General features: G+C 37.7%; 2 protein-coding genes across 3 annotated transcripts; one reads left to right on the top strand and one right to left on the bottom strand.

Annotated features, from left to right (window-relative positions):
• Positions 1-5: 5 nt before the first annotated feature.
• Positions 6-6208, top strand: LOC136256492 (bactericidal permeability-increasing protein-like). Of its 2 annotated transcripts, none has more exons than XR_010701516.1 (14): positions 6-296; positions 352-466; positions 2041-2160; positions 2409-2570; positions 2622-2746; positions 2910-2998; positions 3177-3350; positions 4295-4354; positions 4402-4569; positions 4619-4698; positions 4881-4923; positions 4978-5128; positions 5912-5988; positions 6037-6149. XR_010701516.1 is itself a non-coding variant. In XM_066049468.1 (14 exons), exons 1-14 carry the CDS (start codon positions 179-181, stop codon positions 6073-6075), a joined length of 1434 nt encoding a protein of 477 aa, XP_065905540.1. In that variant the 5' UTR covers positions 9-178; the 3' UTR covers positions 6076-6208. The 2 variants fall into 2 exon arrangements, 1 of the variants encoding a protein (XP_065905540.1); XM_066049468.1 differs by having other exon boundaries at positions 9-296; positions 4978-5041; positions 6037-6208.
• A 183-nt stretch (positions 6209-6391) lies between these two features.
• LOC136256377 (broad substrate specificity ATP-binding cassette transporter ABCG2-like) lies at positions 6392-13837 on the bottom strand. Its single transcript, XM_066049318.1, has 17 exons — positions 13766-13837; positions 12099-12393; positions 11985-12044; positions 11590-11701; positions 11383-11535; positions 10828-10985; positions 10620-10774; positions 10469-10561; positions 9527-9687; positions 9139-9201; positions 9007-9089; positions 8861-8950; positions 8685-8809; positions 7561-7715; positions 7421-7510; positions 6701-6828; positions 6392-6647 (listed from the first exon to the last, which is right to left on the bottom strand). Exons 2-17 carry the CDS (start codon positions 12350-12352, stop codon positions 6491-6493), a joined length of 2037 nt encoding a protein of 678 aa, XP_065905390.1. The 5' UTR covers positions 12353-12393; positions 13766-13837; the 3' UTR covers positions 6392-6490.
• Between the last annotated feature and the right edge of the window lie 2590 nt (positions 13838-16427).

The raw sequence follows: 16427 nt of genomic DNA, 5'->3' as shown, positions 1-16427 counted from the left end.
AGGACAATTACAATTATAAATCAACAAGCTCATTACAGAATAGGTGATTCCCCGTTTGGCTCGCCCTTTTGCGAGAAGCACACTCGAGCAGAGTTCTGGTATTACGTACCCTCTTCACGTTTTGTCCAAGGTTCAGTTCTAGGGTCGACCTGTTGCGAGATCTGCCGGCACTAAAGGGATGGCGACCACCAGGATATGGATCTTTCTACTTGCTGTGTCCATGTGTAATTTATGCGTCACTAATGCTAACACCTCTGGAGCTAGGATAACTCTCACATCGAAGGCCTTGAATTACGGTGATCATTGACCACTGTGGCTATATAAATTGTATTATAATTTTACCTGTTATAGTGTCTGGTCTAGTGGTACCATTGTTGGAGAAGGAGCTATCAGAACTGAACATTGCTGACATCTCTGACAAAGCAAAAGTTAAAGTGATTGGCAAGATTGAGTATTCAGTTAAAAAGTAAGTAAGTTTGCCATTGCTACGTTCATAATTAAGTTAGTCTCGCGGCGCCCGACCCTAGAAAGAGGGTCTGGTGAATACAAAAAGTTTGGCGCTGCCGGAATGTTGGAAGCTCCAATCAGATCGCTCCATTTCAAATTGATTGTGTAATGCGTACATTGCAAAAGGTTCGCGGCTTACGGTTAATTACATAAATTGACAGTACCAACTAATACCCAGCAACATCTTCTTGCTGCTAGAGCTAGAAAGGAAGATCGATATAGTTCCTTGCAATATGACCTCCAACTTTCTGGGTTAACTGTCAATCTTGTTCCCATTGAAATTGGTTGTTTAGGCCACTTTTTGTCAGAAACAATTGCTCAAATGGCTACTGCTTGTGAAGTGCCAAAGAAAACCGTAAGATCCTTGTTTGAGCAGGCAGCTCGCATTGCTGTGTCCTGTTCTTACAGAATTTTTAATTCTAGAGCCTCCCCGGGCTGGGATCTTTTAGACCACCTTAGGTAAATTTTAAGTATTACATATATGTAGATATAGTTTTTTTTTTTTGTGTATTGTAATTTAATTTACTTTTAGTTAATGTAAGTCTTGCCAGGGCTCCTGTACTGATCCATCAGCACATGGTACCCTTGTGTCTAGGCCCCTGTATGCTTGTAATGTATATTTTTTGTCTTAATCACTAAGACGTTTATTCTCTCCGGTGACTTTGCCGCTTAAAATCGTTGAGAAATGGCCATACAATTCTGTTGGGTTCGTTTTAATGTAGAATCATAGATGAATAAATAAAGTAGCGCCATTAGTTTGGTGATGCTGTAAGTGGATCTGGTTGAATGGATGTTGTGACGTAAACATGTACTTACGTAACACGTAAACGTCATCCAATAAACATTCCAGAGCTCAAACTTTTTGTACAGAGTTTCACCAGACCCTCTTTTTAGGGTCGGGCGCCGCGAGACTATAATTAAGTGAGCTGTCCAACACTTCACATCCTTTAATAGTACTGTTAAAAATGAATGGTGGATAACAAATCACTTCAGAGTTCCCATGGCTGGGAAGATTAATACCTCTTATCTGGGGAGCTACTGGGATCAAAGTAACATGTAATCCATAGAGAGAAGAGTAACGTATGGTTACTCTGTTTAAAGTAGTGGATACTACAACTATAAGAACTCTTCAGAGTAGTGGTTATTCTTCATTAATTTTAACAGTGGATGTATCTTTGATCCCCCACCCCTGTTATATCTCACATCTGGTAAATTTTATATCAGTAGTTTTTATGCAACAGATGGTTGAGCTCTATTTCAGCTATTTTCAGTATGAACACTTACAATGTTTGATTGATAAGAAGCCCCTGTGCTGAAATAGAGTCTGTACACATGAGTATGTTGCTAGAGTGAACTGTAGCAGGCCTTCCTATGGATTGGGTAATGAAAATTTGCACATGAAAATTTAATCAAAATGTGTGTACCCATTATGTAAGATATATTATTGACTTTTGCATGAGCTGTAATATTGATTTGACGTTTTTTTTTTCTTGTCACATGTGTTTGTAATCACTTTGTTTTATTGTATTTCAGTATCAGGATCACAGCCTTCTCCATAAAGTCATTAACAGTTAGCAGTAGTACTGCTGGTATTACACTGGAATTGTCCGATATTCTACTAGAAACAAAATGTGACTGGAAATACAAGAAATGGTAAGTGCATAATAATGGCTACCTGTACCTACATTTTGAACATGCATGTGGACAGATCTATTCTGTGTCTCTTGAAAGCAAAACAGTGTCCAAAACACATTCGTACACCAGATCTTCAATGCATTGTGATATTTGTAAAACATATTACATACTAAATATGCCGTAGATTTAAGTTACTATAAGTTGCATGTTTGTATAAGTCATGATAACAGAGAAAGGCAGGTGTTGGTATATTACTGTTGACACAGGGGTGTTAGTGATCATGGCAGAGCTGAGATTGACATCAAACATGCTGCTATCAAATTGACAGTTTTGATATCTAAGAGTTCAGATGGACACCCAGTACTTAAGGTTACTAAATGTGAACCAAACATACCTTCTCTATCAGTTGATTTACATGGAGGAGCAAGGTCTGTAATAGTGACTATGTTGCCGCTTATATTAGACCATTGTATTTGTAGTTGGTTTTACAAATTGTTTCATAATAAAATGGAAGATTCTCTGAAGAAACGACTCGTGTCTCTGTTGTGTGACAAAGCTCATGTAGTGGACTCAAAATGGAATGCCAAAATTTCATCTTATCCTTGTAAGTACACCACACATGCACGCACACACGCACGCACACGCACTACACACTTGCATGCACACACAGAGTTTACAAAATGTAGTCCATGCTATCGTTGTTTCATGCTATATGATCCCTTGTATTTTGATCCAAGGGTACTAATGTTGGTATGTTGTTTTATTAGTGAGAAAAGAAATAAATCAGTTTACAGTCACTTATGGATTATTACGTGATCCTGAATTCACGTCAACTCATATTCACTTTGACTTAGAAGTATGTGTGTGCGTGCGTGCGTGCGTGCGTGCGTGCGTGCGTGCGCGTGTGTGTATGTGTGTTAAATGTTGTTTGCAATGTGTGTATGTGCTCTTGCAGTGCTCTTAGCATACTGCTGGATTGTGTACTATAAACACATGTACCACTTCTTTTAAATTCACTTGAAATACACCTGTAGGGAGGAGTGTTCCCTTCAGTGAATGATGATGTTTCAACACCACCTGTTCAACTACCAGATGTGTCAAGTACTGATAAGATGATTTATTTGCTCCTTACTCCAAAGTTGTTTGGATCTGCCATCACGGCAGCAATCCAGTCTGGTGTGCTGCATCATAGAGTCACCCCTGATATGGTGTGTGTGCGTATGTGTGTGGATGTAGCATGGAACATCAGCCCGGTAATCAAAAGGTTCCAAGATGATATCCAGTTTTGCTACATTGGTGATGTTATTGTTACCCTTTAAGCAAGAAACTTAATACTCACATTGCCCCAGTCTACCCAGCTATTTAAAGGGGGAACTGCAGCTTGTGTCAATTGGGGAAGCAGCCCACCCAGCTGTAACATCAATGGGTACCTGGGGAAGCAAATTCTTAGCTGCCTTTGTCTGGCTTAGTGGTGTTGAGGTCATTGTGCAACTTTGGGTTCTGCGGCCTCCCTCCATGAGACCTGGATAGCCCTCCTGAGGGTGCCTCAGGAGGATTTTCCTGCACAAGATCCAAGTGCCTGCAGACATCCTAGTACTGGTTTGCTGGGTGGGAATACAGTACTTTGTATGGCTGCTGGAGGCTTGTGTGTTTGTGCGTGCATGTGTACTTGGAAAGGACAAAATTGATAATTAACACTGAACAAAATAGATAAATTTTGAACAAACTATTGAATAGGTGAAAAATGAAACAACTGCTGGAAAGAAAGATTGGTACAGCATGTAGACAAAATGGTATGTTTATGGTTTGTTGCATGTTCAGTTAGATTCCACAGTTTGTGCATAGCCTTAGGGAAGGACAGTCCATTGTTTGGATTTATGTATCTTACATGTGTTTAACTTGACAATTGCGATTCATACAAGTAATTAAACAGTTGGTCTATCGATTAACTCATTTGAGATAACCAGTTCTGTGCGTTATGTGACAACACTAATTATATCATGGAAAACTAGTCGTTTAGAAAGAAATGCATTTTATAGTTTAGCTGGGTAAGGGGACTGTTTAATATAACATGTGCATTTTGTGGGGACTTTTATAATGAAACCTTGCTGCTGTTTTTGTGTTGTATGTATTATTTGATGTTCTTGTGTAGCTGCCTAAAGACTCCATGTTGAAGCTGAACACACTATTCTTCAAATCTACTGTTCCCATGGTATGTAAGTCTGTTACGAAATGTCCTATATTTTTACTTGTCTGTAGCTATTCAAGTCATTTCCAAACATGGGAGTTGTTCTGGATGTTACTATTAATAGACACGATGAAATATTTATAGATCCAGCTGGCATTCATGTGACTCTATTAGGAGATATATTATTTCAAGTGATCCAATCAGATGATACTACTGTTGATGCATTTTCCATTAAGATGGTACGTAGTTAACATTCTGGCAAGTTACTGTGTGATATTTTCTCTGCAGACGGTTCAATCTACTTTACAAGTTGATGTTGTCCATACTGCTGATGTACCTACTGTAGTGCTAGAAACTGAAAATTTAAAGTATGATTGTATTATAAATGTGAAGTATACTATAAAAGGTGGCCATCATGTACCAACTTTATAGTACTAAACAGACATCCACTATAAGTGAGGCTTCACTGTATGCCAATTTGTGTGTGTAGAAGTAGTGACCATATATGGTAATGGCACTAGTAATGACATATTTACCTTACTTTTACTAGAATACAGTTTGGTGGATTGTCATCATCAATTGGTGATTTCGATGTACGTAAGTTCCATAACGTGACAACTTGTATACTACAGCTAATATCATTGCAGACAGCACCTCTTGAACATGCATTGAACGGAATGTCTCAGTTTCTTCTTGTACCCATCATCAATGGTCAGTAACTAGCTATTGTATGATCACCTACTGTGGGACAGTTTCACGGAGTTTTTTGATTTTACCTTTAATTGAAAATATTTTTCTGTAAGTATATGTAATCTTGTAACCACAAAGATCCCCCATGAACTTTCATGTGGTAGGCTATTATAACAGTGAAAGTTTTCCATTGGTCTTTCTCACAGTGCGTAGCTACATGTGATAGTTGTAACACAGGAATGAGGGTTTTGCCTGATACGTATGCCCAACAGCATGAGGGCTGAGGGCATACATATCAGCCAGGCAAAAGCCCAAAATGCCCCATGTTATATACTGCTAATTTCCAATCCGTACTGGCGATCAATTACCCAAACTAAGGATTTTACTTTCAAATTTTATTAGCCAATACAAGTACAACCACTGAATATGCATGCCTGAAAGATTTGATTGTGGGTAAGCAGCTACAATGTTTGGCTGTGATGAATGGAGAAATTTTGGAGTTATCATGGAGAATTTTGGTTGTGCGAGTTTAATGTTTTAATCGTTTATGGCATAATTACTGAGTTTACTAAATACCTAGATGGGTAAGCTTGCTTTTATAGTGATTATTTTATGTAGAGTAGTAATTTCGGGATAGTGAGAATAACAAAATGGTTTCTGTCTGAGTGGTTTTCATTGTTAAATCCAAGTCGTGCATATTATTAATCAACCTTCACAATTGATTTTGGCCTTAATATCTAATCACTGCCCATTTGTAGCCCAGGCAAGTCACCAACTGGGCTACATTGTGAATGTAGCAGTCTGGGCGGCTCCTTTGATCTGAGGTGTGAAAGTGATAATCTAACAAGTAGCATGTCAAATCATGTGTATACTTATACGTAAATCTTTCAGAGTATGGGAGGAAAGGTTATGCTATTCCAAATGTTGACAATGTAAAGTTTGTTGATCCATCTGTCACTGTACTACAGGTATGGCTAGTTGTTATATTATATGACTTAGTGTTGTTGTTACTGCAGAACTGTGCGCAAATTGGTATGGACATTGTGTACTCATAATTATCATTTTTGTACATTTTACTTTTGCAACTGTTTGACATCATTTTAGTCAATAACAGACAGTTCTAAATGTATTCACACCAAATTGCAGTTGTATAGTTTGAAAGGTTGAGTGTATTAAATTCTACTTATACATATAGCAATATTACTGTGCATGCTATTCTGGACAATACCGCAACGTTTCAGTCATATAAAAGGACGGTTGGGGGAAAGCTATAAATTACACATAATGGTCCTGCTGTAGGAGTCGTGGGTAGTGGCCATGTCCTTAAGTTATTTATTTTATCAACTTAAAAAAAAAGGTAATGATATTAGGTTACTGACATCACGTTTTGTTTGTTGTAATTGAAAGTATAAAAATTTTGTTAATTTATTTATAAAACTATGTACACTCTTATGTCAATAAAACAGTTTGTCATTTCTTGCGTGTTGCAATTGAGAGTGCAACAAAACTTAGTACCATGAACATTGATCCCAGTACAGTCAATAATACAATATTCCACCACATATTGAACTGGTCAACACCCAACTGATCTAGTAGTTCATCACCACAAATTGTCCTGGACAAGTTACTGCACACAATATAACATGTACAAATTTGTTAGAGAATATGTTGTTAACTGACCAGTTTTGTGGAATAATATCACAGCAAGTCAACACACCTTCTGACAAACATATGTCAGTGTTATTTGCAGTGTTTTGAGGTAACCGGTTACAGAACACAGTGTCCTCAAACTCATTCCACATAAATGCCTATCAGATATACACACACACTCATGTACTGTAATTTACATAAAATAGCATTTCTTTACTGAAACATCTTTAGTACTATATAGCCATATTGAGTTTCCAAACATTAACTGTGTGGCTTACTGGCTTTAGCTTTAACTTTCGACTAAGGCATACTAAGCACCTATTACTACCAGTGTACCAGAGAATACTGCAAATGATCACATGGTAGCTGCTCTTGCCTCTAATGCCACAGGTACATGTACAGTATAGATGAGGGAGACAATTTCGAAGTTTCGGCAGTAAACAGTGAAAATTTTATCCTTGACATATTTTAGACCTCCATACATTTTGGGAGTGTTTGCAAATCCATGAAAATTTTGTTTTAGCCACATTGCTCAACCTCGAAAATATTGCCTCTCAAAATATTTTGGCTGTATAATGGCTACTCCTGACTCAGAAGTAGACATTTATTGTTAACTATAGCTCTTACACTTGTAGATAATGTACCATCACTTGCAGTCACAAAAACGTTGATGTATAAAGATTGACAAGTGGATAGCTTGTGTTAACTGTGTATCAATACTAAAAAACACAGTTCTAAAAAGAAACTTACAACAAAGCTATATCGGACAAAGCTGAAGTATTGTAGCCAAGCAATCCAATCTTCAAGACTTTCAAGGGTCACTAGAAACCCACCAAAACACTGTGTACATATACAAACACTCTTAATGTTACCTAATCAATGTGTCTTACCGTGCTTGCTAAAACCATCAGAATACTTATTGCATTAGCAACATTGAATGCCTTGATGAAGCAACTGATCATGAAAATTGCTGCTATGGATGCATAGCTGAGTAGTGTCAATGTGAGTACAAAGAAAAAGAATCGACCTGCACCAGCACGGAAATCTGAAAGGGAGTATGGCCAGCATATAAAAAAGTATAACGACCACTTGCAACATGTGAGTGTCCATGAGTAGGACCCAAACATTTGTTAAACACATAAAATTCTGAGGAATACATATATTCATGGAGGATGCAAATTGCCATGATGATGGGCAATAGATACAACCTCAGTAATGATACGTTGGTAGAGTTGGAAGTTTGTTGGTAGTGCAAAGAAAGACTTTAGTCAGAGCTTCAGCCACATGACTTTCCATACCATACAGTTTAGCAGTACATCATCATATAGGCCAATTTGTACTGGTCACTTTTTGAGATGCTATTATAGAAATTTCATGCAGTGATTTGTATATACTGGTCAATAAATTATCATCAGTAACGTAATTGCATGAACTAAATATTATGTGTTTTGCTAATTTTCTTAAGATCAGTATTCAGTGCTCACCTGGCTTGAGGGTGAACACTCACTTTAGTACTTGCTTCTGCTTGTAAGTCCTCACTACACAATATGGGTAATCTTGTTGCAACTAAGACATTTCATTATACAGTAGCCTTTCTATTATCTGGCCATCAATTATCCAAACATTCCATCATCCAAATCATGGAAGTGACTGTTCTATTAGAGTATTTGAACAGTTTTGGAAAGAAATGAATGAGCTTCTATCTGATTCACCCAGGACCCAATGAGTTTGGATATGCACATTTATTTTCCTAGCTACTCAGTGCCTGCCTGAGTGTACACTTTGCTAGCTACTGGCTATACTGCACAGTACCAAAGACAAAACAGTTTCAAGCATCATGAATTCTTGTAGAACTAATTTTACAAAAACCTTACAACAGATAAGATTGCTTGCCACAGATTAACCTATAGGATGTGTTTCTTGAATATTCAGCAGCTTGAGGTGTGAGTGTACACGTGTGTGTATGTGTGCGTGCGTGCGTGCATGAGTGAGTGCATGTGTGTGTTCAACTTACCACTAAGGAAGTAAACAATAGGACTGTACACTAAAGCAGGCAGAATCCTCAATGGTATTAGATCCAAGGAGATCACCGTAGTAAGGTGGGCTCCAATGCTATAGAACCCACTAGTACTCTCGTGACTGTATGATCATTGTAAATACTGCAATGCTCTATGCCACAAATTTTCTTACACTAGTGATGCTCTTTGTCTTGCGAATATATCTAAACCTGATACACCTGAAACTGCAATGTTTACAATGGTCAGATAAATGGCACCAGCCCTACATGGACACCATGCATTATAAAAGATGTGATGAAGATGTCTTCAAAGTCTGACCTGTCACGCTGGCCTTGAATATCAGTGTCCAGTTGAAAGAATATTACTCCAGTGAATATTGCTAGTACAATTGTAGAAAAAACCTACATTGCCATGCAAGGTGGTCATCAAAGAAACAAAACACATGCTTACTTGAAAATAAGGTGACGGATCTCTGGTTAGGACTTTGTTAGCACGGACTGCTAGATAGTAAACCTACAAATACATTCAAAGGTTTACAACTGTACATAAGGCTTAAATCAATGCTTATAAACAAAGTACAAAAGAAATTATAAAATATATTAATTTTGCTACAAATCAGCTTGCTTGAATTATATACAAAATGCATTGTTCAGGTCACATGATACACTATGTTGACTGAACATGTATAAAGTCTGCAAATATTAGTTGTTAATGGCAGTTAATAAAGACAAGATTTCAGTAAATTCTTGTGCTATACATTACAAATCAACGAAAAGAGGAATTTTACCAGTAAAAATGTACGAGTGAACTCTGTGCATATACATATTAGTGCTCTCACCTGCCAAAAGTAGTTGTTGGCATACGAAGGAGTCTTTGCCACTGGATGACGTAAGGCAGTTTGTATGATAGGATCAAGTTTATTTTGTAGTTGAGCATATTCATCACTGTTTCTGAACTTTGCAGCAAACATACTACTTTTAGTTGGCACAGATTTTTTAACTAGAGTGAAGATGTCCACATAATACCATATAGTCAAGAAAGACTGCACGCATGGCCAAACAGAATTAAAATAAAATACAAAATTTTAAGGCTCCATTATATTTGTGGTTAACAGAGTTCTTCATAATGCACATACATGACAAGCATGCTCATTGGCCAGGGAAGTTTACAAAAGCTTAAAACTGACATTGAATTTAAAAGTGTGGAAGTCTTGATTTTCTCAAGTGGATAAACAGTTCTTGCGTACCCCTCCATAAAATCTACGCAATTGATATACATAATGGGCAGTAGAAGATCAAGATTAAATTCTTTTACAAAATAAAACTTTCATATTTTTGTATAATTTACAACATTTATTTAACATGACTGCTCTATTAGAGTTCTTGATCTTTTTCAGCAGTGGTATTGTCAGCCATGTTCTTTGAAGAGTGATGTGTCTTAGCTGAAAGCCAATACCGTATAGAGGGAAACTTTAATTTGGCAGGGGAAAACTTTATCGAATTCGGAAATTTAAATTTACTACAAATTCGTCAAAGTTTAACCCGCCAATTACTTGTAGCACCTGATATTAGCTAGCTTGAATTTGCCAGTTTATTTTGAGTTTACCCCCACCAAAGTTTCTCCTCTATACAGAATATGTAACTACCTGTATAAGCTATATACATATGTGACAGTGTGAAAATCACATTTCACTCTTCTTGTTAATAAACACACTGTGGTGTGGCAGACATCTTGGTTACATGGCACATTATTAAGTATCTTGAATACAAATACCACATACCCTCCCCCTTTTCTTCATCATACTCCTTTTCCTGTTCATTAATCTTGTCAAGAAAGAAATCTGCTGGATTATTGTGCTTTGAGCATTCCAATCCTGCATGCATTTATGGAAAATTTACATTTTTTTTATGCAGATGATAAGTTTTTCTTACCCAACACATTCGTAAAATATGGGATCACGGCACGAGCTGATCCATTATACACCAGTTCTCCTCTGGACAACAATGTTACACTATCAAGCAGTTTAATGATGGCGTAGCGTGGTTGATGAATTGACATGATAACAATTCTGTCATCACGACTCAAACTATACAACACAAATATAATCATATTGTTGAAGATACCAAGTATACAGTTTACTTGTACAAGTATTGGACCACTGAAATGGCAGTTGCAGCATCCAGTCCAGACGTGGGTTCATCAAGGAAGATGATTCCAGGAGACACTATTAGTTCCATTGCTATACTAGTTCTCTTCCTCTCTCCACCTGATATCCCACGTTTTAATGCAGTGCCAACCTGTAGATATTTAAATGACATTTTTGTGCACTAATCGTGTTATGTATTGTAGGAAAGAGAACTCAAATAACATTATGTATTAGGGGAGTAACCATTATCAGTAATTTTACCTCAAGGTCTGCTAGATTGAATCTATACCACATGTACAATATTCAATGGTGCTTGTACTGACTATAAAAATTCTGATACTGCCTATAACTCTCCTCATTAAATATATTCATTATTGTACATCACTTAAAAGCCACTAGGAAGTCCCCTAATGAGATAAATATTGAGAAGAATGATGGTATTTAACAAAAAATATTATCACCTAGAAATTACATCAAACAGTGCAGTAAGACAACGTAGTGTTAGTTATATGTCTTGTAATATGCTAAAATTAAAATTACTAACGTACTCTGGAGTCACTGCAGTGCTCAAGACCCAATTCACTGATCACATCCTTGACTTTCTGCGTTTTATCATAATATGAAAACGTTCGAGGTAACCTCAACTGTGCTGAAAACATTATGTTCTCTCGTACAGTTAAAACACCAGATATATTGTCATCCTATATGTAGTATAACAATATGTGTGTATGTACAAAACACTACACATTACTAACCTGAGGTACATAGCCTACAATGTACCTAAAATTGTCAGGTATAACTTCTCCAGAAAACACGACGTGTCCAGACACTCCTTTTGTCTTACGACCAGATAAGATGTTTATTAGACTGCACAGATATGCATTATACAGTGCTGAAACAAATATCCATAATATCCAGATATCCGGATACTAATCAGCAATCTAAAGTCAGCAGGATAATTTTAATAATTTCAGGCAGTTTCATGTTGGATGCAAAGCTTTCATGCTATTCCAATACTACCAGCCTAAACATTAATGTATGTTTATGATCTAAATTACAAGCAAAACATTGGGCATTTATGTCACTATTTGTAGGATATCTGGAAACCTTTAGTTTGGGATATCTGGATAGTAAGCTAAAAATATGGTACCTGGTCTTTCCGCAGCCTGATGGTCCCATTACTGCATTTACACCAACATTGAATATTGCACTATATACAACAGACATGTATAATAGCATTATTAGGGATATGGCAATGATTCACCTTATATTCTGCAGTATGATTTTAGAAGGGAGTCGACGACATGTGCGTGTTCTTTGTCCCACAAGTTGATTCAAACCATGACAAGACATGTAGTTTGATTTCCTCTTCATTGTAGTGACACTGAACTCCATGTGTTGTCTTTCCTCTGGGCAGTGTTTGCCACCAGTACTATTCATAGCTGTCTGATGTTGTGAATCATCTACTGGTAGCAGTAGGGGCTCTTTTACTGAAAGTAGCTTGACTTTCTCAGCCATGGTAATCACAGCCAATACACAGTCAACAATTTCAGAAGACTCTGTAAACATAAGCATAGGAGCGTTACATAATGGTAATTTGTATAATAGTGATACCCTTGGTACGTTGCATCAACTTGCATGTGTGTATCAAGCAAATCCTTTGCATGAATGATATAATTCTCAACCAAATGATAGACAGATGGATAGATTGATAAATATAACCTGCATGACTGCAGAAATTTTGATGGGAAAAATATTCAGTGAATTGAATGACATGTCTGATTGACTAATTTAAATCTGACGGCTCCTCTTGCTCTCAGGAGCCTGTGCTAATCATGCACGTATGGACCCTATTTGACAATTTCAGATGGTGTCATGAGATAGTCATGGCAGCTCAAATGGTAGCTTCGGCTATTATGGCTGCATCCAAGATCAAGGTTACCATATCAATAGTGGCTATTTGGGATGTATTAGTAGGAGAATCATTTGGTAGGAGAACGCTTTGTAGCTAGGTGCCTCTGGCCCATGTATGAAAAATGTGAAAGGCACAGAGAAATGTCTGGCTACAGCTGTGGGACCATGCTCAGTTGCTAGCATATCTTTCAATGTTGGTTAGATCTTCATTAGAATAAGCTGTGCAGGCCATAGGTATTTCATTGAATTTCTCAGTGTTTTCTATCTCTTTGGATATTTGGCGGAATTAAATTTGATGATTTCAGTGAAAATTTGCCAACCACCGAAGTTAATTCTCTATCAAAGTTTCTGCCTATACAGTATAACATTGCAGGTAGTTAGCCTAGTAGCTAGATACTTGTGCAACTGATTTTGAGAAATGTGTGCAAATGGGAAGCCACTAATCATGACCTGCCACTAGTTATAGAAACTTGCACTTGCATTTTGCTTGCTTGGACAGATAGAGACATTTTTGTTTTGGTGTAAAATGATTACCAGTCTTATAATGCTAGTGAAGTCAAATTTTATAGTTGTACCAAAACTACATTGAATACAGAAGTGACTAGCTATCTTGGGTGCAGTTCTCTTTTACAATCCAAAATATTGCTGGTGGTTTCAGATAGCTATATAAGGTATCACTATTCTCCACTCCAACAATTCCTTTAAAGTGGCTAGAGAATGTGGGGGTTGGCACTGAGTAGCGACCTTTACTTTTCACGCACAAACACTGGTCGCCGTGCAAACATATTCAGTTGACTAGTGATCCAACAACCACACTAACGTACTGTAGGAATAGAGCTAGTACGTACTGAATGGTAGGCCGAGTTGTAGACTACCGCGAGCATGCAGATTGACACTGATAATGATTGCAAGGTGCATTCAGTTTTCAACAGCTATCGGGACGAGGCCTTATTACGTACACACACAACTGGTGTTACTGCAAGTAGCTACTACTATTTAACACAACATAACACTCACTGACACGACTGTGAGTTAGTATCGCTTAACCAACTCCTCCTCACGGCGCTTAATGATTAGAAATTATTAGCAGGCGCTTATATTTTCCAAACGATAAGCGCCGTGTGGCTGATGAACAGGGTGATAGATACTTAGCAGCACGAGACCTCACGTGATCTTGCTGCAGCCATGATATGGCACGCACTTTATAAGCACAAGCACTTGGCATGCATTGACTCACTAGGATGGTGGTTATAGCTACTAACATCATGTGACAGTTGGTTTAAGAATCAAGTTCCGATTCAGTGGAACAACAATGCGGCGGCCGGCTTATCAAAATTCTCAGGGGCGGTGAAGCAGGCCAAAGAGTGAGGGGCCAGGCCAGCTGTAAGCTGAAGATGAAAAAAATGGTAACTACCTGTTGACAATAGCTACTCTCCATCAATTATATCTCCTTAGCTAAGTAGCTTGCTACACTGCTTCGCTGAATACTGTAGATCCTGCCGACTGTTCTCTCGATCTTTTCTTGCGAACAGTGTCCCATAAAAGTGGGGAGCCATGCCCCCCCGTCTCCACCGCCTATGATTCGAAGAAACCTCGTTATAGTCATCTAGACTCATGATCAATTGAGGTGTAGACAATTGGGTGTAGACATTGCAGTGAATGCAAGTGAGCAATAAAGCATGTGGCCTTTGCTGAAGCTCTAGGAGCCCAACATACAGCTCACTAGGGACCCGCCGATTATGTTCATAATTTTACCTATTATGCTATGCTGCACTGCTCAAAAATTTACCTATTATGCTTAAATTTATGCTCAATACTTACCCATTATGCTCAAATTATGCCCAATTATTTATGCCTTAGTTCTCATGCTCTGCTAATAATTTCCAATTTATGGATAAATAATAAGTGGCTGCAGCACAAACTTACTTGTCAAAATGCATATCACAGAAAAGATCGATATACTCTAATAGAACAGTCAGCTATGTAATTGTTCTATTAGAGTTACTGACTGTTCTATTAGAGTATATCGATCTTTCTGTGATAGCTATTTTAATAAGCAAGAATTCATACTATTACACAAATATTCTACCTATTATGCTAGCATTATGCTCAATGCTTTCAGGCACCTATTATGCTTATAATTATGCCAGCATAATCGGCGGGTCCCTACAGCTCACCACAGATAGCTAGAATTCATATGACCAGCTGCAGACATGCATGTATATGGGTCATGTGACACACCAGCTGCACAACAGAATAGAGCTGAGCTTGTGAGGAGCAGCTATTTGTGAGTTATGGGTATATACAACGTCGTGCTGCAAGATGGGTAGCATCGGATTACAATCCAATGAGTAGTGTCACTTACCTGTTGGATCAACTGCATTGGAAGAGCCTACAGAGCAGAAGATGTATTGATCGTTTGAACTTACTATATAGAGTATTACATCACGCTTTGCCATCTATCCAGCTCCCTGAGTATTTCAAGCCTACTTCATATCCAACTAGATTGCATCACCAATACAGATATATAATTCCTCCAACTAGAACACTTGCTTACCAACAGAGTTACTTTCCAAGAACTATCAAGCAATGGAATAACCTCCCTAATCACATCATCGATACAGAGTCACTAGAACAGTTTAATAATTGTATTTTTGGACTAGATTTGTTGTAATTAACCCCCTTTTTGTTTTGAGGGTCCCCCCCCCTCCTGGATGTAACCAGCACTGAGTGCTGTCTTTCCAGTATCTAATCATAATCATAATCATAATCATAATATACGTATGTATAGTGGTAAAAGCATTGAGATTATTAGAGGAGTTTATGGTTCCAGACCCCAGCTGTGTCATAGAAATCTACACTTAATATGTGTCACCACTAAAGCACTTATGCACCTGTTAAAATATTTCTTGTTATTCAGGGTACGTACTGACTACTGATCTAATCACCGTAAAGCCGAGAAGAAGTTTGTACTGCCTTACTTTAATCATAATAATTTCAGTGCTGATTTAACAAATCTGGTCACAATTGACGTATGAGTCATGCAAGAGTTCTAAGCTCCAATTTTGACAGTACAGTTCCTTTGATATGGCTAGTTCACTTGCAATCCAATGACGTGCTGCAAGATGGGTCCTTTCTGATTTTAGTTGGTACAGTAGTGTGTCCGATATGTTGAACTTCCTTGAATGGCCAACCCTACAAGAGAGAAGACACATTAATAGGTTAAGCCAATTTCACAAAATTGTTCATCAGCTTACTCCTTCCATACAGCTACCATCTTATTTCTTACCAACTCAGTATCCAACTAGACAGCTCCATCAACATCGATTCATCATCCCAGTCAGTTCCACTGTATCGTATCAGAAAAGCTTCTTTCCGAATACTTTAAGAGAATGGAACACTTTACCTAACAACTTTATTGAAGAGCAATCCACAGAAATTTTTACCAACCACCTTGTCATCACACAATAAATAATTTTATGTATGCATGTATGTGTTAAATGTTTTTTTTGTCTGTAATTACCTGGGTCAATTATCAGCTATGCTGTCTCGACCCAGTATATAATCATAATCATAATCATAGACTAGTTGATTACAGTAAGTCACATCCCGTTATGCAAAAAGATCATGCATGGGTATATATAGCTACAAGAAGACATTCCTTCAAATTCTCTTTAAC

Source organism: Dysidea avara, chromosome 5 (genome assembly GCF_963678975.1).
Source record: "Dysidea avara chromosome 5, odDysAvar1.4, whole genome shotgun sequence".
Taxonomy (NCBI): domain Eukaryota; kingdom Metazoa; phylum Porifera; class Demospongiae; order Dictyoceratida; family Dysideidae; genus Dysidea; species Dysidea avara.
The sequence above is the reverse complement of the archived record's forward strand: the minus strand, read 5'-3'. Positions and strand labels throughout refer to the sequence as shown.

Coding starts and splice junctions, on each gene's coding strand:
- LOC136256377 (XM_066049318.1), bottom strand. CDS start 12,352: ATGGCTGAGAAAGTCAAGCTACTTTCAGTAAAAGAGCCCCTACTGCTA. Junction 10,986..11,382: donor AGCACTGCAGTGACTCCAGA/GTACGTTAGTAA, acceptor AAATATCTACAG/GTTGGCACTGCATTAAAACG. Junction 8,951..9,006: donor ATTCAAGGCCAGCGTGACAG/GTCAGACTTTGA, acceptor GTGTCCATGTAG/GGCTGGTGCCATTTATCTGA.
- LOC136256492 (XM_066049468.1), top strand. CDS start 179: ATGGCGACCACCAGGATATGGATCTTTCTACTTGCTGTGTCCATGTGT. Junction 2,571..2,621: donor GATTTACATGGAGGAGCAAG/GTCTGTAATAGT, acceptor TTGTATTTGTAG/TTGGTTTTACAAATTGTTTC. Junction 2,999..3,176: donor ATATTCACTTTGACTTAGAA/GTATGTGTGTGC, acceptor ATACACCTGTAG/GGAGGAGTGTTCCCTTCAGT.